The following is a 24391-nucleotide window of genomic DNA, read 5'->3' on the forward strand; positions in this document are numbered from 1 at the left end:
GAGCGGGCCAAGGAAAGAATGGATCAGGATGGGGCGATGACTCTGCAACAAAGGCAAGTTCTCTTTCTCCTTGTTCTGCTGGGTGTGTCTGGGGCGGCCTCAGAGCCGGAGCAGTTTTCGGTAGTGGAGGAGATGGAGAGAGGCTCATTTGTGGCCAGTGTGGCAAAGTCCTTGGGCCTGGAGGTGGGGGAGCTGTCAAATCGTGGGGCCAGAGTTGTTTTCAAAGGGAACAAAGAGTATTTACAGCTGCACCCTAAAACCGGGGATCTGCTCCTGAGAGAGAAATTGGATCGGGAGGAGTTGTGCGGTTCCGCCGAGCCCTGTGTGCTATCTTTTAAGATCTTACTGGAAAACCCCTTTCAGATTGTTCGGGCTGAACTGATGGTGGAAGACATTAATGATCATTCACCTGTGTTCCTCGACACTGAGATGGTACTAAAAATCCCCGAGAACACCTCCCCCGGAACTGTATTTGTATTAGAAAATGCACAGGATTTAGACGTAGGAAACAACAGTTTCCTGAACTATGCCATCAGCCCCAACTCCCTTTTCCATATTCAAATTAGAGATAGCAGTGAGGGCAGGAGATACCCAGAGCTTGTATTGGACGAAATATTGGATCGGGAGGGGCAGTCTGAGGTCACTTTAACTCTGACTGCAGTGGATGGGGGAGTCCCACCAAAGTCTGGAACTGCGCAAGTCCGAGTCCTTGTAGTGGATATCAATGACAATGCTCCAGTGTTCACTCAGTCTCAGTATGAGGTGCAGATCCTTGAGGACAGTTGCATTGGATCCAAGGTTGTCACAGTCTCGGCCACAGATATAGACGCGGGGAATTATGGAGAAATATCTTACACATTTTTGCATGCTTCTGAAAACATTCGCAAAACTTTCCACATTAAAGAGGAATTGGGAGAACTTTATTTAAAGGAAAAACTGGATTTTGAGTTGACACAGTCTTACACTATAAATATTCAGGCCACAGATGGTGGGGGCCTTTCAGGAGAATGTACTGTTATCATTCAGGTGATAGATCTGAATGACAATCCTCCAGAACTGACAATGTCTTCACTGACCAGTCCCATCCCAGAGAATTCTCCTGAGACTGTGGTCGCTGTTTTCAGTGTTTCAGATCTCGACTCCGGGGAAAATGGAAGGATGGTTTGCTCCATCCAAGATGATCTTCCTTTTACCCTGAAACCTTCCATTGAGAACTTCTACACACTGGTAACAGAAGGAGCCCTGGACAGAGAGAGCAGGGCCCAGTATAACATCACTATTACAGTGATGGATTTGGGATCCCCGAGGCTCAAATCTGAGCACAATATCATGGTGCTCATCTCCGATGTCAATGATAATCCTCCTGAGTTTTCTCAGAGAGCCTACAAGCTATACCTCCGGGAGAACAACAGCCCTGCCCTCCACATTGGCAGTGTCAGTGCCAGTGACAGGGACTCAGGCATCAATGCCAAAGTCACTTACTCTCTGCTGCCTCCAAAGACTGGAGACCTGCCCCTCTTCTCCTACATCTCCATCAACTCAGACAATGGACATCTCTATGCTCTCAGATCCCTGGATTATGAAGCCATTCAAGGTTTCCATTTCACTGTGAGAGCAGCTGATGGTGGTTCCCCATCACTGAGCAGCGAGGCTCTAGTTCAGGTTTTGGTAGAAGATGAGAATGACAACTCTCCTTTTGTGCTGTACCCCCTGCAGAATGGGACAGCTCCCTGCAATGACCTGGTGCCCAGAGCTGCAGAGCCAGGCTACTTGGTGACCAAGGTGGTGGCTGTGGATAAGGACTGGGGACAGAATTCCTGGCTTTCCTACCAGCTTCTCAAGGCCACAGACCCAGGACTCTTCACTTTGTTGGCCCACAATGGGGAAGTTCATACAGCAAGACCCATCAGTGACAGAGATACCATCAAGCACAAGCTCCTGGTGTTGGTGAAGGACAATGGGCAACCAGCTCTCTCCACAATGGCCACACTGAACGTGCTCCTGGTGGATGGCTTCTCTGAGCCCTACATGCAGTTCCCAGATGCACCTAAGGAACAGATGCAAACTGATTCCCTCACGACCTACCTAGTCATTTCTCTGGCCTCTGTCTCTTTTGTCTTCCTGGTCTCTGTTATTATGTTCATTGTCATCCACCTGTGGAAGAAGAAAGATGCTACTGATGGTGGTCATTTTAATCCAAATGGCCCCTTCCCAGGTCACTTGGTGGATGTCAGTGGAACAGGGACTTTTTCTCAGAGATACCAATATGACGTATGCCTGACCAGTGGCTCAGAGACCAGTGAATTTAAATTCTTGAAGCCTGTTATTCCCACTCTTCCACCTACTGAGGGAAATGGGAAGGATTCTATTGAAAACCCACACTTGAGGAATAGCTTTTTCTTCACTTAATATTTTGACCTCTGTTTCAATGAATCATCCTTCCCCACCACCCCTTATTGGTTATCTTTCTTTCTGTAGCAAAAAATACACTTCTGTGATATCCCATTTTATGCTAATATTTATCCTCTTTTCCCCTTTCACATTTTCCTCTTATCTCTGCATCCTTAGCCTGAAAAGTGTTTATTCTCACATCTTTTTATTTTCCTTTTGTATTGGGTTTTTTCTGGGTTACTAAAATCTCTCATTAGTTTTTAGGAATGAGTGAACTTTAATACATTCTTCATCACATTACAAATGTAAATGTTTAATGCCTGTGATCAAGTAATTTAGCAAATGTATTGAACATACTCAGTCTTGATTTCTATGGAATTCTGTCTTTCATGTATCATTTGCTCTATCACATCTTAGAAAATATTTTCCGAAGTTTATTCTTTTCTTGATGAATGCAATTCTGTTTCTCTTGAATGATAATTCAAGTCTGACTCATTTTTATATTTCTCCTTTTCATTCTCTTCTGTGTTATGAAATTTTCAAAGAGGTGTTATGATTTTAAAACTTTGTTCCTGTAGTTACTATAATTTTACACGAAACTGTAGTCCTTTTCCTTGATATTCGTAGAATTTGGTTGGATATGTTAAACATTGTGCTAGATTGGAAATATTATTTTAGTATATTTGTCATTTTTCTCAATTTCATGTACATGAAAATAATTTAACATTTGTTTTTACAAGATTTTGAGCTCCTTGAGAGGGCAAGCAACTTGATATAGATTATATATATACAATCATGTAAAACATCTTAACATTAGCCATGTTGCAAAGGAAAACAGACAAAAAACAAGAATAATAAAGTTTTTAAAAATTTGCTTCAATTTGCATTCAGACTCTTATCAGTTCTTTCTCTGGAAGTAGATGGCATTTTTCATCATAAGTCCTTAGGAACTATTTTTGATCATTGTATTGCTGAGAATAGCTAAGGCATTCACAGTTGATTGTCATACAATATTACTGTTACCATGTACAATGTTCTCCTGGTTCTGCTCTTTTCTCTTTGCATTTATTTATGCAAATCTTCCCAGGTGTTTCTGAGAGCATCCCCATCATCATTTCTTTTAACACAATAGTAATCCATGAAACTCATATACTACAACTTGTTCAACCATTCCCCAATTGATTGGCATCCTCTTGATTTCCAATTCTTTGCCATCACAAAAAGTACTGCTACCAACATTTTTTCCTTTTCCTTTGATCTCCTTGGGGTACAGACCTAGTAGAGGTATTGCTGGGTCAAAGGATAAGCACAATTGAAAATATTCTCTTAATGATAGTCTCTGATTTTGATCTTCAGCCGTAATGACTGTTGGGGAAATGATAGAAAAATAATGGACTTTGAGGAATGAACACAAAATTTTATAAGGATGCATCTTTGCAAAGATAATGAAAGGAACCATAAAATGAATTATGCTGAATATAGAATGTATCTCCATTTCAAGATACTTAATTATGAAGGAAGCATAATACTTTGATTTCTTAATTCCCAGTAATATTATAAATTAATGACAATAATTAATCTCTACATGAAGTTATGGTATTGAAAAGTAGTTCTGGTTCACTACTTTTAATAAGCTTGTGACACTTTTCTTTTGAAGTCCTACAGATTTGATTCTGAACATCCTTCAAAAGAAAAGAAATTAAAACAACATCATTTTATATGAGCTTTTCCTTTTTTCTTTTCCCTGAAGGTATCCCATTAATTATTTACTTTGTGGGATGTGTCAATCCAGGGGTATTAAGAACTGGTTCAAATGGGCGATGTCCAATTATCTCCTTTTTGATATTTGAGTCTGTGGCCTTTGAAAGTCTTGATTGTGAGCCCATCTGAAAATGATCAAAGAACTTCAGATATGAAACAGTTATATGATAATAGATCTAGAGCTAAAAGAGAAGTATCTGTTCCAGCCCCTTAGTTTTACAGATGAGGAAACTGAGACCAAGGGAGATTAAATTGTTTGTCCAGTGTCATACAAGTAATAACAATCAGAAGTAGGATATTAATTTTAGTTGTACATGTTGTCTCTCCCAAGTCATTCAAGCCAATCTCTCTCTTCATCGTCTTTAGTACATTTTGATGTTTAAAATGGAAGAAGTATAATTGATATAGAATTTTGTGAAACAAGACACAATCACCAATATTGGAAAGTAGAAATCAGTTACTTAAGACAGACACATGCAATCTAATTTCCCAAAAGAAATTGTAATTTTTAATGCTTAGATTAAAGTAGAAGTTTAGGTTAAGGTGCAAACCCATGCCAAGATACTCAAATTCCACAATGGATCAGAAACTTTTTGCCCTTTAAATGATAATGGATAAGCCTGAGTCTCTTAGGGGCTAAGGAACTTGCTGAGGATCACATGTACCTGTCTGAACCAACTGAATCAATTTTTTTTTTATGATTTCAAGCCCTGCCACTCCAAGAGGCCAATCTTCCTCTCTTTTGGTTACATTCAGATGAAAATGAACCCATTATCTTCACTGATATCCATGAATGAACAACATTAAAAGCTAATACAAAAGTAGCAAAGTACTGGAAATAAAATTGATGTCCATTAATTGGGATAAGGCTAAACAAATTGTGTTACAAGAATGTAATGGAATCTAACTGCACTGAAAGGAACAACAACTTTGAAGAATACAGAGAATCATGGGAAGAAAAACAAGTACTAGAAAATGAAATAAGATGAAACAGGAAAACAATATAAGCAATTGCTCAAACAAAGCAAATGAAAATGACAACTAATAAATAAAACTTAAATGATATGAAATTATAATGTACAATCTTGGCCCCAAAGAAGAGAAGATTAGCTACAGTATACAACTTTGTTGATGGATTACTTATCTTTACTGATCTGTTTTTTCTCTTCATATCAGTGATGGATATCTGGGAATGGGAAGAGAGAGGGGTATGTTGGGAAAATGAATATATGTGAAAACAAAGGATATAATTTTTTTTAAAAGACAAAAAACTAATACACTAATGTGAAGTGAAGGAAGGAGAGTGTTCCCTCTGCCACAGACACCACCCTGGGATGTGCAACATCAGCCTAACTTCCTGGTTTTCAAAAGGCTATTTCACAAGCCTCCAGGTAGATTTTTCACTGAATGAGGTTTCCTGAAGAAACCTGAATACCTAGAACATGGATTCCTTAGTTCAATATAAAATAAGCACTATCCAAGTAAAAAACATTTCTGCCTATTACCATAACTAATGTAGTAGGAGGTGGGAGGTGAAGGGCTTTTTTGGGTAGTAGAAAAGAACTGAAAGGAAAATAAGTGCTTGTCTATTGATGAATGACTGAATAAATTGTGATATATGAATTAATGCAATTATGCAGCAAGAAATAACAAATACAAAGAAACAAATATGAAGATTTCAGGGAAACTTGGGAGTACTTGTAAGAACTGACATAGAAACCAAAGCAGAAGGCCAAGAATAAATTAAAATTTAAGCACAATAATCTAAAGAAAAATAATGTGAAACATTTCAGAATTCCAATCAATGCAGTAACCCAATTTGCCTCTAGGGGATTGAAAGTGAATTATGTCTCCTCTTTCTCTGTAGAAGTTGATTGACTATAGGTGTTGAATGGTGTATATAATTTTTAGGCATCCCTATTGTATTGATTTGCTTTGCTTAACTGTATTTTGTTATTAGGAAGTGTGTTTTTAGAGTTGTGTCATTGTGAGATGATAAGAATATACAAAAGTATTTATAAAACCATTCTCTCATTCAGGACTCAGATCTAATCAACCTCAGAATATTGGGTCCCAAACAATAAGTAGATCATCTCTCCATTCCTTCTTTCTGCTCAGAATTAGGAAAATGGATCTCCTTTCTGGAAAAATACAGATGGGCAAAATTCCCTGGATCAAGGTCCCAGTGGGTGGAGTTCTAGGAATATAAATACAAACATTTCGTGGCGGGGAGAGTAATGAATAGTATCTCATCCTTGCTGGCCAGGAGCCTTCAAATCACAGAGTCATTCCTACAATCCAGTTCGGCAAAGCCTTTAAAAACTGACAAAACCACATCAGAAGTATATGGTACTATCTGATATTTATTATAGACTCTTGGACTTCAGGAGGAGAAGCTCAAAATAAGGTTGAAATACTTCCTTTGGGTCTCTAAAACCATCCCCTATGGGACTACTAGATGAAGGTGTAGCTTTTTCTCAACTTAAATACTGTTTCAAAATGCCCTAATGGCTGCATCCTTTGCATACTGCTTGTATTTAATTTATACTTATGTGTGTGAGGTGTTGGACAAAGTATCCTAAACCAAGACATAGTGTCATTTCTCACTGCTTGGAACATTATATAGATTCTCTTCTAAAGAACGAGCCAGGAAACCTTTGAAATACTCAGAGGAATTCAAGATACAGTATCTGATGCGACCTACACATTCCATGATTTATTAACTGCCTTCAGTGATGATGATGAGCCACGTGGTGGCGCTGCAGGCTAAGAAGAAGCAGAAAAGAACAACGGATACGCAATTCTCAGACAGCCCCGAATCAGTCAAGGAGAGGAGAAATCTTCTTAGCTGGAACTAGAGAAAGGGTCCCGGTCTGAGATACCAGTCAGACGGACGAAAATTGTAGGCTCTGGTTACCGTTTGCAATCAACCTGTGGCGCATAGGTTGAGAGGAGGGGACTAAAGGAAGAATGGAGAGAAAAGGGACAATGATTCCGCAACAAAGGCAAGTTCTCTTTCTCCTTGTTTTGCTGGGTGTGTCTGGGGCGGCCCCAGAGCCGGAGCAGTTTTCGGTAGTGGAGGAGATGGAGAGAGGCTCCTTTGTGGGCAATGTAGCAAAGGCCCTGGGCCTGGAGGTGGGGGAGCTATCAAATCGGAGGGGCAGAGTCTCTTTCAAAGGGAACAAGGAGTATTTACAACTGAACCGTAGAACTGGGGACCTGATCCTGAGAGAGAAACTGGATCGGGAGGAGCTGTGCGGTCCCGCCGAGTCCTGTGTGCTGCCTTTTAAGATCTTACTGGAAAACCCCTTTCAGATTGTTCGGGCTGAATTAAGAGTCCAAGACATTAATGATCATTCACCTGTGTTCTTAGAAAGTGAGATTCTTCTAAAAATCCCTGAGAGCACCTCCCCCGGGGCTGTGTTTCTGCTAGAAAATGCTAGAGATTTAGACGTAGGGAACAACAGTCTCCAGAACTACACAATCAGCCCCAACTCTCTTTTTTATATTCAAATCCGAGATAGCAGTGAGAGCAGGAGATACCCAGAGCTTGTATTGGATGAAACATTGGATCGGGAAGAGCAGTCTGAAGTCACTTTGACTCTGACTGCAGTGGATGGGGGAGTCCCACCAAGGTCTGGAACTGCCCAAGTCCGAGTCGTTGTGGTCGATATCAATGACAATGCTCCAGTGTTCACTCAGTCTCAGTATGAAGTTCAGATCCTTGAGGACAGTTGCATTGGATCCAAGGTTGTCACAGTCTTGGCCACAGATTTAGACATGGGGAATTATGGAGAAATAACTTACAAATTTTTGTATCCCTCTGAAAACATTCGTAAAACTTTTGACCTTAAAGAGAAATTGGGAGAACTTTATTTAAGGGAAAAAGTGGATTTTGAGTTGACGCAGTCTTACACTATAAATATTCAAGCTACAGATGGTGGAGGTCTTTCTGCAGAATGTACAGTTATTGTTCAGGTGATAGATCTGAATGACAATCCTCCAGAGCTGACCATGTCTTCACTGACCAGTCCCATCCCAGAGAATTCTCCTGAGACTGTGGTCGCTGTTTTCAGTGTTTCAGATCTCGACTCTGGGGAAAATGGAAAGATGGTTTGCTCCATCCAAGATGATCTTCCTTTTGCCTTGAAACCTTCCATTGAGAACTTTTACACACTGGTAACAGAAGGAGCCCTGGACAGAGAGAGCAGGGCCCAGTATAACATCACTATTACAGTGATGGATTTGGGATCCCCAAGGCTCAAATCTGAGCACAATATCATGGTGCTCATCTCCGACGTCAATGATAACCCTCCTGTGTTTTCTCAGAGAGCCTACGAACTGTACCTCGGGGAGAACAACAGTCCTGCCCTCCACTTTGGCAGCGTCAGTGCCAGTGACAGAGACTCAGGAATCAATGCCAAGGTCACTTACTCTCTGCTGCCTCCAAAAACTGGAGACATGCCCCTCTTCTCCTACATCTCCATCAACTCAGACAATGGACATCTCTATGCTCTCAGATCCCTTGACTATGAAGCCATCCAAACTTTTCAGTTCACCGTGAGGGCAGTTGATGGTGGTTCCCCATCTCTGAGCAGTGAGGCTCTAATTCAGGTTGTAGTCCTAGATGAGAATGACAACTCTCCCTTTGTGCTGTACCCCCTGCAGAATGGGACAGCTCCCTGCAATGACCTGGTGCCCAGAGCTGCAGAGCCAGGTTACCTGGTGACCAAGGTGGTGGCTGTGGATAGGGACTGGGGACAGAATTCCTGGCTTTCCTACCAGCTTCTCAAGGCCACAGACCCAGGACTCTTCACTTTGTTGGCCCACAATGGGGAAGTTCATACAGCAAGACCCATCAGTGACAGAGATACCATCAAGCACAAGCTCCTGGTGTTGGTGAAGGACAATGGGCAGCCACCTCTGTCCACAATGGCCACACTGAATGTGCTCCTGGTGGATGGCTTCTCTGAGCCCTACATGCAGTTCCCAGATGCACCTAAGGAACAGATGCAAACTGATTCCCTCACGACCTACCTAGTCATTTCTCTGGCCTCTGTCTCTTTTGTCTTCCTGGTTTCTGTTATTACGTTCATTGTCATTCGCTTGTGGAAGAGGAAGAAGGATGCCACAGACATTAGTCGCTTCACTTCCAATGCCCCCTTCCCAGGTCACTTGGTGGATGTCAGTGGAACAGGGACTTTGTCCCAGAGTTACCAGTATGAGGTGTGTCTGGCCAGTCACTCAGGAACCAGTGAATTTAAGTTCCTAAAGCCAATTGTTCCCATCCTTCCTACTTCACAGGGAAATGAGGACTCATTTGAAAACTCTTCCTTAAGGAATAGCTTTTGCTTCAATTAGGATTTGACATGTGCTTCAATGTGTAGAGGCCAGGTTTTATGGTTTCTTTCCCTTCTCCCTCCCATTAGTTGCTTCTCTTCCTATATTATGAAAGAGTGGATTTTTATTCTATTACATTTTAATCATAATATTTTTATCTTCTTTTTCTCCCTCTAGAGATACACATTTTCCTCTTTTCTCTGCTTCCTCTCCTTGTAAATATTTCTCTCCTTCCTCCTTTCATCTCCTTGGGCCTTTGAATTTTCTCCCAGTTACACTGTCATTTTTTTTAAGTGAGTGAACCATTTTATATTTCCTTTCTCATTTAAAACTTAAATTTTAACATTCTTCAGTCAAGTAATACAGCAAATGTTTTCTCATGTATTCCAACTTGATCGTGACCTCATACTCTCCCTCAGATTTATCCAATTCTGTGTCACCTCCAAAGGCATGCTTTCCAAGCATTCATTCTTATTATTAATATCAATGAAAATAATTGTGGTTCTTCTGAAGGGCAATATAGGTATCTATTCTGACCTTTTAGTGGATTTTTCTCTTTTAGTTTACCTACCCCAGAGAGCAGTGATGATCTTATAACCTATTAGCTGTGGCCCTAGAATTTTTATAATTACCCATGTACTGAAAAAAATTAAGGTACAAGGTATTTGCTTGGATTTTGTTTTTAAATTGTGCATAGAAATCACTGAAAATATTCAGTCCCCTACGTGATACTTGGTTTTGGAAAATAACAAGGACACTAAGCACACTAAGGCATTGGTGAAAAAATTGGCTAGAATACACTTTTGTGAAGCTAATAAAGACAATTATATGGTAAATTCTTATGAAGGAAGAATATATCTTGATTTGGAGATAATTGTGGAATACTGAATTCAGACTTCTGACCACTCAATATTCCAATGACATTGTACATTAATGATGACTTTTAATCTTTACATGTCTTTAATATAAATTTCAAGAAGTGGAGTAGTGCCTGTTGTTATGTCTCTGTGAAGTCATTCTGATGAGCTATTTTGTGTATGTTTATGCCACTTTTCCCCTTCAATCCCATAAATTTGAATTTTTTATCCTTTAGAAGGCCAAAGCATCTATTTTGCAGAGTTGTGGTGAGATTCAAATGAGATACCATTTGTAAAGATCTTGGCACAGTGCCTGGTAAATAATAAGTGTTAACTGAATGTTTTTTCCTTTCCCTCCTCAAGGCCTGATGATAAGTTTAAATAAATATGTCTTTGGTTTCTCTTCTGGTTATTTAATTCATTTTTCAGTTTGCGGAATATGGCAGTTCATGAGTGTCACCATCTTGGACAAAGTCCATGCTTTTATAATATCTGTCTGAGGTCTTTGAGTGGCTTCATCCATAGCCCTTCTGAATTTTATCAGAGTATGTCTGATCTGTAAGTGTCTTCACAAGTCTTTCAACTCTGTTCCTTTTCAATCAATGTTCAATTTTGAAGAAATACCATTTACTTTTCATACAAGATATGATCACCTGGATTTGACAATAGAAGAAAACCACATTTATCTGAGACAAGAATCTATTCTTTAATTTGCCAAAAAAATTGTCTTTAATTATTTTAAAAGATGGATTAAGAAGATACACCATATCTCACTCTATCATTATTTGGTGTTTAAAATGGAGCAAGCACTTTTTTTTCTTTTCGTGATGTGATCCTCAAGAGATATGTGATTTCTTCAAATTGAGGCACAGCTCAGCTGCAACTTAATAGACAGTTGCCAGGAAGTAATTCCTGCCACATAAATATTAAGTGGCTCATCAATGGTCCAATAAGTAGTGAGTGTCTGATTGAGTATTCCTGACTCCAACTAAATATGTTATCTCCTAAACCATGCTACCTCTTTTTTGGGGTAACATTATTGTAGAAATGATCCAGTTGTCTGCAGTTATATTCCCATGATCTCATATCATTAGAACCTAAAAAATGTGAAGGTTGGATGGAGGAATTTCCAGTGTCAGAAGGTGCAATGTCTGTGCAGGTAAAATCAGCATATACTCCATTGGAATTTTATTCTTTTCTTTTTGTTCCTTCTTTTTGTTCTCCTGATTGTTTTAGAAGTTGATTTGGTGAAATGGGGACTTTGTAAATCAAAGGCATTATCCTCCTGATAGGACAGGAAAGAAGTAAAGTTATGCCTCAGAGTAATTTCTCTTCTGTCTCTTCTCCCTTTCTCTTTCAGTTTTTTAATACTTTTAAGCTTTTTGTGCCTAAGCTTAACTAACAAAACAATTCCATAAAAAAAGAGAACTGAGTATTGTTTATGAAGCCACAAATCTCTATTGCTTACACCTTATTTTAAAATGCACATATTATAAATTTAATGGTATTTTCAAAATTGCACTGCTTATCTGTTTCCTTCTGCTCTCTTCTGCACTAGATTTAAAATGATAAAATAATGCTCTCTTTGGTTTTTTCTCTTTTCTTTTTTTCCCTGACATTCCTATAAGAGTCACTCTCTAAGGCAAGTTCCATTTGTCAGATTATTGCCTCCTCCTTTCTAAACTGACTAGCTCAAATAAAAAACCTTATCATCTTCTATGGTGAACCTTCCCCACAGAGAAACACAGTTCTGGGCTAGGAACCCTCACTTCCCGGAGAGTCAGTTTCCTGTTTGGTATTGGTGGTGGTGTTCAGTCGTGTCCTACTCTTCATGACCCCATTTGGGTTTTTCTTTGGGCAAAGATACTGGATAAGTTTGTTATTTCCTTCTCCTGCTTATTTTACAGATGAGAAAATTGAGGCAAATAGGGTTAAGTCCTCCCAAGGGTAACACAGCTAGGAAGTGTCTGAGGCCAAATTTGAACTGAAGAAGATGTCTTCCTGACTCTAGGCCCAACACTCCATCCACTACACCACCTAGCTGCCCTGAGTGGTATATACTGAGTCATAAAACAGTAATATCCAGATTCTGATAACAAAGAGCCCCTTGGCCACTGAGCCCTTGAACCACTCCAATTGTGAAGAACAAAGACCTTTGATGACCAGAATGATCAAACAAGGAACGTTTTAGCTTTTTTGTCTTATAGGTTCTCACACTTGAGGGGAATAGGAAACATCAGATGCTTACAACCTGGATGCGGCTGCTTCCTTCCTCCCTACTCCACCCCACAGCCCATCCACTCTTCACCATTTACTCTCAAAAGGTTGCCCCTTTAAGCACTGTAGAGTTGAGTATAAGTTTTTTTTAGCTCAAATCCTTTCTTTTGCAGATCAAATATTCTGGAAGGCTATATGTTTGACAGAAGCATATGCTTTTAACCAACTTTAAAAAGCATACATATATAGATAAATATATTTATATGCTTATATGTGTGTGGTGTTTGGTAATGTCGGGAGTGGTTAATATTGATATGGATCGCCCTGCAAAAAAGAAGTTATATACTATTTGTATTACAAAGTAGAATTCGAAGTATATCTGGTACCTGTTCCCTGTGACATTACTTACTGCATTCTAAGAAAAATAATGAAGAGCCGCGTGGTGGCGCTGCAGACTAAGAAGACGAAAAAAAAGCTCCATGAATACGCCAATACCCAGAGAGAGAGCCCAGAATCAGACACTTCCGAAGCAGAAAAGAAGCTTTGTTAGTTGTTACTGGAGAAAGGGATCAGTTCTCCAAGCCAGACCGTAGTCCCTGGTTACTATTTGTGTTCAAGCTGGGCTACACAGATTGAGAGGAGCGGGTCGAAGGAACAATGGAACGCGAAGGGACGATGATTCTGCAGCTAAGGCAAGTTCTCTTTCTCCTTGTTCTGCTGGGTGTGTCTGGGGCGACCTCAGAGCTGAAGCAGTTTTCGGTAGTGGAGGAGGTGGAGAGAGCCTCCTTTGTGGGCAATGTGGCCAAGGCCCTGGACCTAGAGGTGGGGGAGCTGTCAAATCGTGGGGCCAGAGTTGTTTTCAAAGGGAACAAAGAGTATTTACAGCTGCACCCTAAGACCGGGGATCTGCTCCTGAGAGAAAAACTGGATCGGGAGGAGCTGTGCGGCCCCGCTGAGCCCTGTGTGCTATCTTTTAAGATTTTACTGGAAAACCCCTTTCAGATTGTTCGGGCTGAGCTGATGGTGGAAGATATTAATGACCATTCACCAGTGTTCCTAGATACTGAAATGGTACTGAAAATCCCCGAAAACACCGTCCCCGGAACTATATTTGTTCTAGAAAATGCACAGGATTTAGACGTAGGTAGCAACGGTCTCCAGAACTACGTGATCAGTACTAACTCTTATCTCCACAGTCAAATTCGGAATAATAGCAAGGGTAAGAGATACCCAGAGCTTGTATTGGATAAAGCCCTGGATCGGGAGGAGCAGTCTGAAATCACCTTAACTCTCACTGCAGTTGATGGGGGAGCCCCACCAAGGTCTGGAACTGTCCGAGTCCGAGTCCTTGTAGTCGATATCAATGACAATGCCCCCACGTTTACTCAGTCCCGTTATGAGGCTCAGATCCTGGAGAACAGTCCTATTGGATCCCAAGTCATCACAGTTTCAGCGGCAGATTTAGATGCAGGAAATAATGCAGATATATCCTATACATTTTTGCATGCCTCTGAAAACATTCGTAAAACGTTTCAACTAACAGAAAAGTCTGGGGAAATTTATTTAAAGCAAAAACTAGATTTTGAGTTAACTCAGTCTTACATCATCGACATTCAGGCCACAGATGGTGGAGACCTTTCGGGAGAATGTACTGTTATCATTCAAGTGATAGATCTGAACGACAATCCTCCAGAGCTGATCATGACTTCGCTTACCAGCCCCATCCCAGAGAATTCTCCTGAGACTGTGGTTGCTGTTTTCAGTGTTTCAGATCTCGACTCCGGGGAAAATGGAAGGATGGTTTGCTCCATCCAAGATGATCTTCCTTTTACCCTGAAACCTTCCATTGAGAACTTCTACACACTGGTAACAGAAGGAGCCCTGGACAGAGAGAGCAGGGCCCAGTATAACATCAGCATTACTGTCACAGATTTGGGATCCCCGAGGCTCAAATCTGAGCACAATATCACAGTGGTCATCTCTGATGTCAATGATAACCCTCCTGTGTTTTCTCAGAGAGCCTACAAACTGTACCTCCAGGAGAACAACAGTCCTGCCCTCCACATTGGCAGTGTCAGTGCCAGTGACAGGGACTCAGGAGTCAATGCCAAAGTTACCTACTCTCTGCTGCCTCCAGAGACTGGAGACCTGCCTCTCTTCTCCTACATCTCCATCAACTCAGACAATGGACATCTCTATGCTCTCAGATCCTTGGATTATGAAGCCATTCAAGGTTTCCATTTCACTGTGAGAGCAGCTGATGGTGGTTCCCCATCACTGAGCAGCCAGGTTCTGGTTCAGGTTTTGGTAGAAGATGAGAATGACAACTCTCCCTTTGTGCTGTACCCCCTGCAGAATGGGACAGCTCCCTGCAATGACCTGGTGCCCAGAGCTGCAGAGCCAGGTTACCTGGTGACCAAGGTGGTGGCTGTGGATAGGGACTGGGGACAGAATTCCTGGCTTTCCTACCAACTTCTCAAGGCCACAGACCCAGGACTCTTCACTTTGTTGGCCCACAGTGGAGAAATCCACACAGCAAGACCCATCAATGACAGAGACACCATCAAGCAGAAACTTCTGGTGTTGGTGAAGGACAATGGGCAACCAGCTCTCTCCACGATGGCCACACTGAATGTGCTCCTGGTGGATGGCTTCTCTGAGCCCTATATGCAGTTCCCAGATGCACCTAAGGATCAGGTGTGGACTGATTCCCTCACCACCTACCTAGTTATTTCCCTGGTTTCTGTCTCCTTTCTCTTCCTGGTCTCTGTTATTATGTTCATCGCCATTCGCCTGTGGAAGAAGAAGAGAGATGCTACTGATGGTGGTCATTTTAATCCAAATGGCCCCTTCCCAGGTCACTTGGTGGATATCAGTGGAACAGGGACTTTGTCTCAGAGTTACCAGTATGAGGTTTGCCTGCCCAGTGGCTCAGCCACCAGTGAATTTAAATTCTTGAAGCCTGTTATTCCTGCTCTTCCACCTACCGAGGGAAATGAGAAGGATTCTATTGAAAACCCACACTTGAGAAATAACTTTTTCTTCACTTAATATTTTGACTTCTCTTTCAATGGATCATTCTACCACCACTACCCACAATTATTTTTCTTTCTTTGTATAACAAAAAATACACTTCTGTCATATCCCATTTTACTATAATATTCATCCTCTTTTCCCCATTCAGGAACATTTTCCTGTTCTCTCTGCATCTTTAGCCTGAAAAGCCTTCATTCTCTATTATGTTTATTCTCCTTTTGTATTTGGGTTTTTTCCAGGTTACTCAAATCTGTCATTAGTTTTTAGGAATGAGTGAACCCTGATACATTATAAACTTACATTTTTAATGCTTCTGATCAAGTAAGTTAGCAAACATAGTGAACATACTCAGTCTAATTTCTATGGAATTCTTTCCCTCCTGTTTCATTTCTTGCAACACATGTTAGAAAATATTTTCCATAGTTCATCCTTTTCTTGCTGAATACTATTGTACTCTTATTTAATGGTAATTCATGTCTTACTCACTTGTATTTTTCTCCTTTTCATTCTCCTTTGTGTTATGAAATTTTCAAAGAGGTATTATGGTTTGTTGCTGTTGTAACCATATTTTTACATATAACCATAGTTCTTTTCCTTGATATTTTGAAATTGAATTGGATAATATTTTTAAGCAATGTACTACATTGAAAATATTCCTTTTTGTACATATGTTGTTTGCTTTTATTTTTCTCAATTGCATATAAACAAAAAGTTTAATGTTTTTAAAATTTTGAGCTCCAAATTCTCTCCTTCCTTGAGTGGGCAAGCAACTTGATATAGATTATACATGTGCAGTAATGTAAAACATCTCCACATTAGCCATCTTGCAAAAGAAAACACAGACAAAAAAATCCTGCATTCAGACTCCATCAGTTCTTTCTCTGGAGGTAGAAAGCATTTTTCATCATAAGTCCTCAGAAATTGCTTTGGATCGTTTTATTGCTGAAAATAGCTAAGTTATTCATAATTCCCTGTCATAGAATATTGTTGTTACTGTGTACAATGTTCTCCTGATTCTGCTCATTTCACTTTGCATCATTTCATGTATGTCTCCACAGATTTTTCTGAAAGCACCCTGCTCATCATTATTTTTTGTAGCACAATAGTATTCTATCTCAATCATATATCACAACTGGCTCAACCATTCCCTAATTGATGGGCATCCCCTTAATTTGCAGTTCATTGCCATCACAAAAAGAGCTGATATAAATATTTTCATACACATAGATCCTTTTTATTTTCTTTGGTCTCTTTGGGGTACACACCTCATAGTGGTATTGCTGGGTCAAAGGATAAGCACAGTTAAAAATATTCTCTTAATGATGGTCTCCAATTTTGATCTTCAGCTGTAATGACTGTTGGGGAAATGATAGAAAAACAATGGACATTGAGGAATCAGTATGAAATTTTATAAGAATACATCTTTGTGAAGATAATGAAAGGAGCTCTAAAATGAATTATCCTGAATATAGGATGTATCTCCATTTGAAGACACATGATTATGAAGGAAGCATAGTACTCTGATTTCTGAATTGCCAGTAATGTTATAAATTGATGACAATAATTTATCTTTACATAAGGGTTTGGTGTTGAAATGTAGTTCTGCTGTACTACTTTTCATAAGCTTGTAACACTTTTCTCCTGAAGTCCCAAAGATTTGATGCCGAACATCCTTCAAAAGAAAAAATCATGAAATATAAATCATTCCACATGATTTTTCCCTTTTTTCCTTTCCCTGAAGGTATTCCATTAATTATAAACCTTGTGAGATGTACCAATCCAGGGGTATTAACATCTTGTTCAAATGAGCGATATCAAATGATCTTCTTTTTAGTATCTGAGTCTGTCTGTGGCCTCTGAGAGACTTGATCATGGGCCCATCAGAAAATGATCAAAGAACTTCAGTTGTAAGATAATAGATCTATAGTTTAATTTTACAGATAAAGAAATTGAGGCCAAGGGAGATTAAATTGTTTGTCCAATATCATGCAAGAAATAATAATCAGAGGTAGGATTTGAATTTCATTTGCACATGTTGTCTCCCCCAAATCATTCAGGCCAATTTCTCCCATCATTGTCTTTAATATGTTTTGATGTTTCAAATTGAAGAAATATAATTTAATGCTTGTTGAATAAGTCACAATTACCAATATTGGAAAGTAAAAATCAGTTCCTTAAGACAGACACATGCAATATAACTTTCCAAAACAAATCATAATTCATAATGTATAAACAAGGTCAGATTAAGCTGGAAAACCCATGGCAAGATCCTCAAACTCCACAAGGGAGCAGATACCTTTTGCCCTTTAACTGACGATAGATATTCCTGAGGCTCCTAGTGTGTGTTGGTAAGCAAAATGGGCTCTTAGCACTCAGTTCAACTAAGTGCCCTTGGAGAGTTTGGCCTTTGTTTCCTTGATTAGATTTGGGTGTCCTTGGTTCCTCCTTGCCTCAGGAGGGGAGTTTAGACATGAGTTTGAGTGACATGTCTGGGACAGCAGAGGCTTTTAGACCACGTGGATTTAAGTCACCTCTTTGTGACGATTCTAGGTCACGTGGGTGAGTCACATGTGTGACTCACCCCTAACCCTGAAAAAGATATAAAACCAGGGGTTGGCCTTCTCTTCTTTGGCGCTCTTACCCACAGTAGTGGTGGCATGTGTGACTCTGGGTCAGCCCTTGTTCTGAGCTCCCGGACTGAGCCTAGATATTGGTAACTATGAATTGTATTGGGTCTGTCTGTTTGTAATTTGTTTAGGGCTCTCATTAGTGATGGTGCTGATGCAGAGAATCTGGGCAGCTGTAGCTAAGGAGCCCTCCAGCTCGCAAACCCGGATGCTGAGACTTTGTTGAACTCTGTTAACCATGTATTGGGATTTGAATCAGACAAGGTCTGTCTGTTGATGTTTGTACTTTGTTCGTATGTTGTTCTGAAGTTCAGGGTGCTGGTCTCTTCCCCTGAACTAAGCAAATGATATTTGTATGCTGAATTAAAGTAAGCATGTCAACCCCTTCACGTAGCTTTCCTTAGTTAAGCAGATCAAAAGAAACTGTGCTTTTGCGGTGTGCTTGTTGTTGGGGTTGTGTTGGTCTTACACCCCCACAACAGCTGCTAGCCAGATTGTTGAAACATAGTGGCTAAGGAGCTTGCTGAGGATCACAGTGTAACTGTCAAAGATGGGACTGAACCAAATTTTTTAGGATTCCAAGTCCTACCACTCAAAGTGGCCAATTTGCCTGTCCTTTGGTTACATTCACATGAAAATGAGCCAATTATTTTCACTGATATTCCTTTACTAAATAACTAATGAATAAGTAGCAAGTAAATTTTTTGCTACAAAAGCTACAAATACAAAATTTTATAAATAAAACTGACATCGATCAGTTGACATATGGTTAAACAAAACGCAGCACAAGAATGTAATAGAATGTACCAAAAGGAACAATAAATTTGAAGAATACAGAGAGTCATGGGAAGACAAACAACAAGTGGTAGAAAATGAAATAAGATGAAAGAGGAAAACAATATAAAAATTACTTAAACAAAATAAATGGAAACAATAACCAAAAATCAAGACTAAATGATATGAAATTATAATGCATAAGTTTGGCCCCAAAGAAGAGAAGATTAGCTATAATATTCAACTTAGTTGGTGGATTAGTTAGCCTTGCTGATATTTTTTTTCTCATTATTATCAGTGACAGATGCAAGAGAATGGGAAGAGGGAGGGATATATTGAGAAATGAATATATGTAAAAACAAAAGATATCAATAATTTTAAAAAGAAAAAACTAAAACATGAATGTGAAGTCATGCAAGGAGAGTGTTCCCTCTGCCACAGCAGAGGGATGTGCAACATCAGCCAAACCTCCATGGAAGGGTCTTAGTCTTTTCTTTCAGTTTTCATAGGGTTATTTCATAAGCTTCCAGGTAGACTTTTCATTAAATGATTTTTCATGAAGAAATTTGGATATGTAGTAGATGGGTGCCTAAGTTCATTATAGAATGAGAACTATCCAAGTAAAAAGCATTTCTACCCAATACCATAACTAATGCAGTGTGATGGGAAGGGTTGAGGGCTTTTTTGGGTAGGAGAAAAGAACAGAAAGGAAAATAAATGCTCGTCTATTGATGAATGACTGAATAAAATGCGATATATGAATTAATGCAATTATGATGCAGCAAGAAACAACTAATACAAGGAAACAACTATGAAAAGTTCAGAGACACTTGGAAAGACTTTTGAAAATGGGCACAGTAACAAAAGCATTTAAACATTTAAAGCACACTAATCTAAAGGAAAACAAATGCGAAACATTTCAGAATAACAATCCATGCAGTAACCCAATTCGTCTCTAGGGGACTGAAGGCGAACTATGTCTCCTCTTTCTGTGTAGAAAATTGATTGGCTATGGGTGTTGAATGGCACATATGATTTGGGGGCACTCCCGTTGTATTGATTTCCTTTGCTTACCTATATTTTGTTATTAGAAAGAGTGTTAGTGGAATTGAATCAGTGGGAGGTGATGAAAATATAAAAAAAAATGTATAAAACTATTAAAAAATAAGAGGCAGTTCAAAACCATTCTCTCACAGATGATTCAGACAGAATCAGCCTTTGAATATCATGTCCCAATCAAAAATTAAATCATCTCCCCCTTCTTTCTTTTTGTCCAGAATCAGGAAAAAGTATCTCCTTTCTGGAAAAACACAGATAAGACGTACGTTTCTGAATTCAGGTCGCAGAGAGTGGATTTCTAGGGTTATAAAAATACACTAATTTGGGCGGGAGGAGAGTAATTGATACTACCTCATCCCTGCTGGCAAGGAGTCCTCAAATCACAGGGTCATTCCTCCAATCCAGGTAAGCATAGCCTTTAAAAACTGATAAAATCACATCAATAGTGTACGATACCATCTGGTGTGTATTACCAACTCCTGGATTTTAGGAGGAGAAGAACGTTCATAGCTGAAAATGAGATCAAAATGCTTCCTTTTACACCCCAGCTTACCATTTATTCTTGCTCTTCCTCATCGCGGAAGGGCTTACTACATGAACGTATGGCTTTTTTTCAGTTTAAATATTGCATCAAAATGCCCCTTATGATTGCATCCTTTTCATAGTGCTTATCTTTAGTTTATACTTGCATCTGTGAGCGTTGGACAAAGTGTCCTAAACCAAGACATAGTGTCATTTCTCAGTGTTTGCAACATTGGTATGGATTCTCTTGTAAAGAACGAGCCAGGAAACCTTTGAAATACTCAGAGGAATTCAACATAGGGCATCTGAAATGAAACACATTCCACGCTTTATTAAGTACATTCAGAGACGATTATGAGCCACGTGGTGGCGCTGCAAGCTAAGAAGAAGCAGAAAAGATCTGCGGATATGCAAATTTCTAGAAAGCCAGCTCTGTATCAGTCAAGAAGAGAAGCTTTCTTAGCTGAACTAGAGGAAGGGTTTGGGGCCCTTATCTTTCTGAGATACGAGCCACAACGGAGGAAACTCGTAGCTTCTGTTCACCGTTTGTAATCGAGCTGTGCCACATAGGTTGAAAGGAAGGAGTCAAAGGAACAATGGAGCAGGAAGGAGCGATGATTCCGCAACAAAGGCAAGTTCTCTTTCTCCTTGTTCTCCTGGGTGTGTCTGGGGCGGCCTCAGAGCCGGAGCAGTTTTCCGTAGAAGAAGAAATGGAGACAGGCTCCTTTGTGGGCAATGTAGCAAAGGCCTTGGGCCTGGAGGTGGGGGAGCTATCAAATCGGAGGGGCAGAGTCTCTTTCAAAGGGAACAAGGAGTATTTACAACTGAACCGTAGAACTGGAGACCTGATCCTGAGGGAGAAACTGGATCGGGAGGAGCTGTGCGGCCCCGCCGAGCCCTGTGTGCTGCCTTTTCAGATCTTACTGGAAAACCCCTTTCAGATTGTTCGGGCTGAATTAAGAGTACAAGACATTAATGATCATTCACCAGTGTTCTTGGAAAGTGAGATGCTTCTAAAAATTCCCGAGAGCACCTCCCCCGGGGCTGTGATTCTGCTAGAAAATGCTAGAGATTTAGACGTAGGGAACAACAGTCTCCAGAACTACACAATCAGCCCCAACTCCCTCTTTCATATTCAAATTCGAGATAGCAGTGAGGGCAGGAGATACCCAGAGCTTGTATTGGATGAAACATTGGATCGGGAAGAGCAGTCTGAAGTCACTTTGACTCTGACTGCAGTGGATGGGGGAGTCCCACCAAGGTCTGGAACTGCCCAAGTCCGAATTCTTGTACTGGATATCAATGATAATGTTCCGGTGTTTACTCAGTCCCAGTATGAGGTTCAGATCCCTGAGGACAGTTCCATTGGATCCAGGGTTGTCACAGTCTCAGCCACAGATTTAGATGCGGGGAATAATGGAGAAATATCTTACACATTTTTGTATCCTTCTGAAGACATTCGTAAAACTTTTGACCTGAAAGAGAAATTGGGAGAACTTTATTTAAGGGAAAAAGTGGATTTTGAGTCAACTCAATCTTACCTTATAAGTATTCAAGCTACAGATGGTGGAGGTCTTTCTGCAGAATGTACAGTTATTGTTCAGGTGATAGATCTGAATGACAATCCTCCAGAGCTGACCATGTCTTCACTGACCAGTCCCATCCCAGAGAATTCTCCTGAGACTGTGGTCGCTGTTTTCAGGGTTTTAGATCTCGACTCTGGGGAAAATGGAAAGATGGTTTGCTCCATCCAAGATGATCTTCCTTTTGCCTTGAAACCTTCCATTGAGAACTTCTACACATTGGTAACAGAAGGAGCCCTGGACAGAGAGAGCAGGGCCCAGTATAACATCACTATTACAGTGATGGATTTGGGATCCCCAAGGCTCAAATCTGAGCACAATATCATGGTTCTCATCTCTGATGTCAATGACAACCCTCCTGTGTTTTCTCAGAGAGCCTACAAACTGTACCTTCGGGAGAACAACAGTCCTGCCCTCCATATTGGTGGTGTCAGTGCCAGTGACAGAGACTTGGGAATCAATGCCAAAGTCACTTACTCTCTGCTGCCTCCAGAGACTGGAGACCTGCCCCTCTTCTCCTACATCTCCATCAACTCAGACAATGGACATCTCTATGCTCTCAGATCCCTTGACTATGAAGCCATCCAAGTTTTCCATTTCACTGTGAGGGCAGCTGATGGTGGCTCTCCATCACTGAGCAGCGAGGCTCTAGTTCAGGTTTTGGTAGAAGATGAGAATGACAACTCTCCCTTTGTGCTGTACCCCCTGCAGAATGGGACAGCTCCCTGCAATGACCTGGTGCCCAGAGCTGCAGAGCCAGGCTACTTGGTGACCAAGGTGGTGGCTGTGGATAGGGACTGGGGACAGAATTCCTGGCTTTCCTACCAGCTTCTCAAGGCCACAGACCCAGGACTCTTCACTTTGTTGGCCCACAATGGGGAAGTTCATACAGCAAGACCCATCAGTGACAGAGATACCATCAAGCACAAGCTCCTGGTGTTGGTGAAGGACAATGGGCAGCCACCTCTGTCCACAATGGCCACACTGAATGTGCTTCTGGTGGATGGCTTCTCTGAGCCCTACATGCAGTTCCCAGATGCACCTAAGGAACAGATGCAAACTGATTCCCTCACGAACTACCTAGTCATTTCTCTGGCCTCTGTCTCCTTTGTCTTCCTGGTCTCTGTTATTATGTTCATTGTCATTCGCTTGTGGAAGAGGAAAAAGGATGCCACAGACATTAGTTGCGTCACTTCCAATGCCCCCTTCCCAGGTCACTTGGTGGATGTCAGTGGAACAGGGACTTTGTCCCAGAGTTATCAGTATGAGGTGTGTCTGGCCAGTCACTCAGGAACCAGTGAATTTAAGTTCCTAAAGCCAATTGTTCCCATCCTTCCTACTTCACAGGGAAATGAGGACTCGTTTGAAAACTCTTCCTTAAGGAATAGCTTTTGCTTCAATTAGGGTTTGACATGTGCTTCAATGTGTAGAGGCCAGGTTTTATGGCTTCTTTCCCTTCTCCCTCCCATTAGTTGCCTGTCTTCCTGTAGCATGAAAGAGTAGATTTATATACTATTTAATTGTATCACAATGTTTTTATCTTCTTTTTCCCCTCTGTACACACATTTTCCATTTTTCCCTTCATCCTTTTCGTGTAAATCTTTCTCTTCTTCCCCCTTTTGTTCTCCTCGGGTCTTTGAATTTTTTCCCAGTTACTCTGTTACTTTTTTTGAAATGAGTGAACCATCATATGTTACCTTTCTCATTTAAAACTTAAATTTTAACATTCCACAATCAAATAATTCAGCAAATGTTTTTCAATACTCGAACTTGATTGTGACTCCATATTCTCCCTCAGAGTTATCCTATCCTGTGTCACTTACAAAGAAATGTTTTCCAAGAGGTTTCCAAGAGTTCATTTTTATTGTGTGAATAAAAATAATTGTGGTTCTCCCAAAGGGCAATTTAGGCATATATTCTGACGTTCTTGGGGATTTTCTCCTCTAATTTTCCCACCCTCCCTCTATTTTATGGTAAATCTTCAGAGAATAGTGATGGTCTTGTAACCAACTCAATGTGATACGTAGAGTTTTTGTAATTACCCATTTACTTAAAAATATCTGCATCTACGTTATTTGCTTGGATTTTGTTTTTGAATGCTGCATAAACATCACTAAAAATATTAATTGTGGTTTCTGGTGTCAGAGTAATGTTTATTTTTGGAAAATAACAAGGAATAAGAACACAAAGATATTGGTGAAAAAATTGGCTAGGATACACCTTT

The 24391-nt window shown here is 40.4% G+C and overlaps 4 protein-coding genes across 4 annotated transcripts; all 4 read left to right on the forward strand.

The window, feature by feature from the left end:
• On the forward strand, positions 1-2543 carry LOC118844377 (protocadherin beta-2-like). The gene has a single exon (XM_036752250.1). It carries the CDS (start codon positions 19-21, stop codon positions 2407-2409), a length of 2391 nt encoding a protein of 796 aa, XP_036608145.1. The 5' UTR covers positions 1-18; the 3' UTR covers positions 2410-2543.
• Positions 2544-6957: 4414 nt separating this feature from the next.
• Positions 6958-10752, forward strand: LOC118843962 (protocadherin beta-2-like). The gene has a single exon (XM_036751764.1). It carries the CDS (start codon positions 7123-7125, stop codon positions 9511-9513), a length of 2391 nt encoding a protein of 796 aa, XP_036607659.1. The 5' UTR covers positions 6958-7122; the 3' UTR covers positions 9514-10752.
• Positions 10753-13142: 2390 nt separating this feature from the next.
• Positions 13143-15689, forward strand: LOC118844319 (protocadherin beta-2-like). The gene has a single exon (XM_036752190.1). The coding sequence runs from the start codon at positions 13224-13226 to the stop codon at positions 15615-15617; it is 2394 nt and encodes a 797-aa protein (XP_036608085.1). The 5' UTR covers positions 13143-13223; the 3' UTR covers positions 15618-15689.
• A 5491-nt stretch (positions 15690-21180) lies between these two features.
• LOC118844355 (protocadherin beta-2-like) lies at positions 21181-23723 on the forward strand. Its single transcript, XM_036752224.1, has one exon. The coding sequence runs from the start codon at positions 21181-21183 to the stop codon at positions 23569-23571; it is 2391 nt and encodes a 796-aa protein (XP_036608119.1). The 3' UTR covers positions 23572-23723.
• The last annotated feature ends 668 nt before the right edge of the window (positions 23724-24391 follow it).

The sequence above is a fragment of the Trichosurus vulpecula genome, chromosome 3, assembly GCF_011100635.1.
Source record: "Trichosurus vulpecula isolate mTriVul1 chromosome 3, mTriVul1.pri, whole genome shotgun sequence".
Classification (NCBI taxonomy): Eukaryota; Metazoa; Chordata; class Mammalia; order Diprotodontia; family Phalangeridae; genus Trichosurus; species Trichosurus vulpecula.

Coding starts and splice junctions, on each gene's coding strand:
- LOC118844377 (XM_036752250.1), top strand. CDS start 19: ATGGATCAGGATGGGGCGATGACTCTGCAACAAAGGCAAGTTCTCTTT.
- LOC118843962 (XM_036751764.1), top strand. CDS start 7,123: ATGGAGAGAAAAGGGACAATGATTCCGCAACAAAGGCAAGTTCTCTTT.
- LOC118844319 (XM_036752190.1), top strand. CDS start 13,224: ATGGAACGCGAAGGGACGATGATTCTGCAGCTAAGGCAAGTTCTCTTT.
- LOC118844355 (XM_036752224.1), top strand. CDS start 21,181: ATGGAGCAGGAAGGAGCGATGATTCCGCAACAAAGGCAAGTTCTCTTT.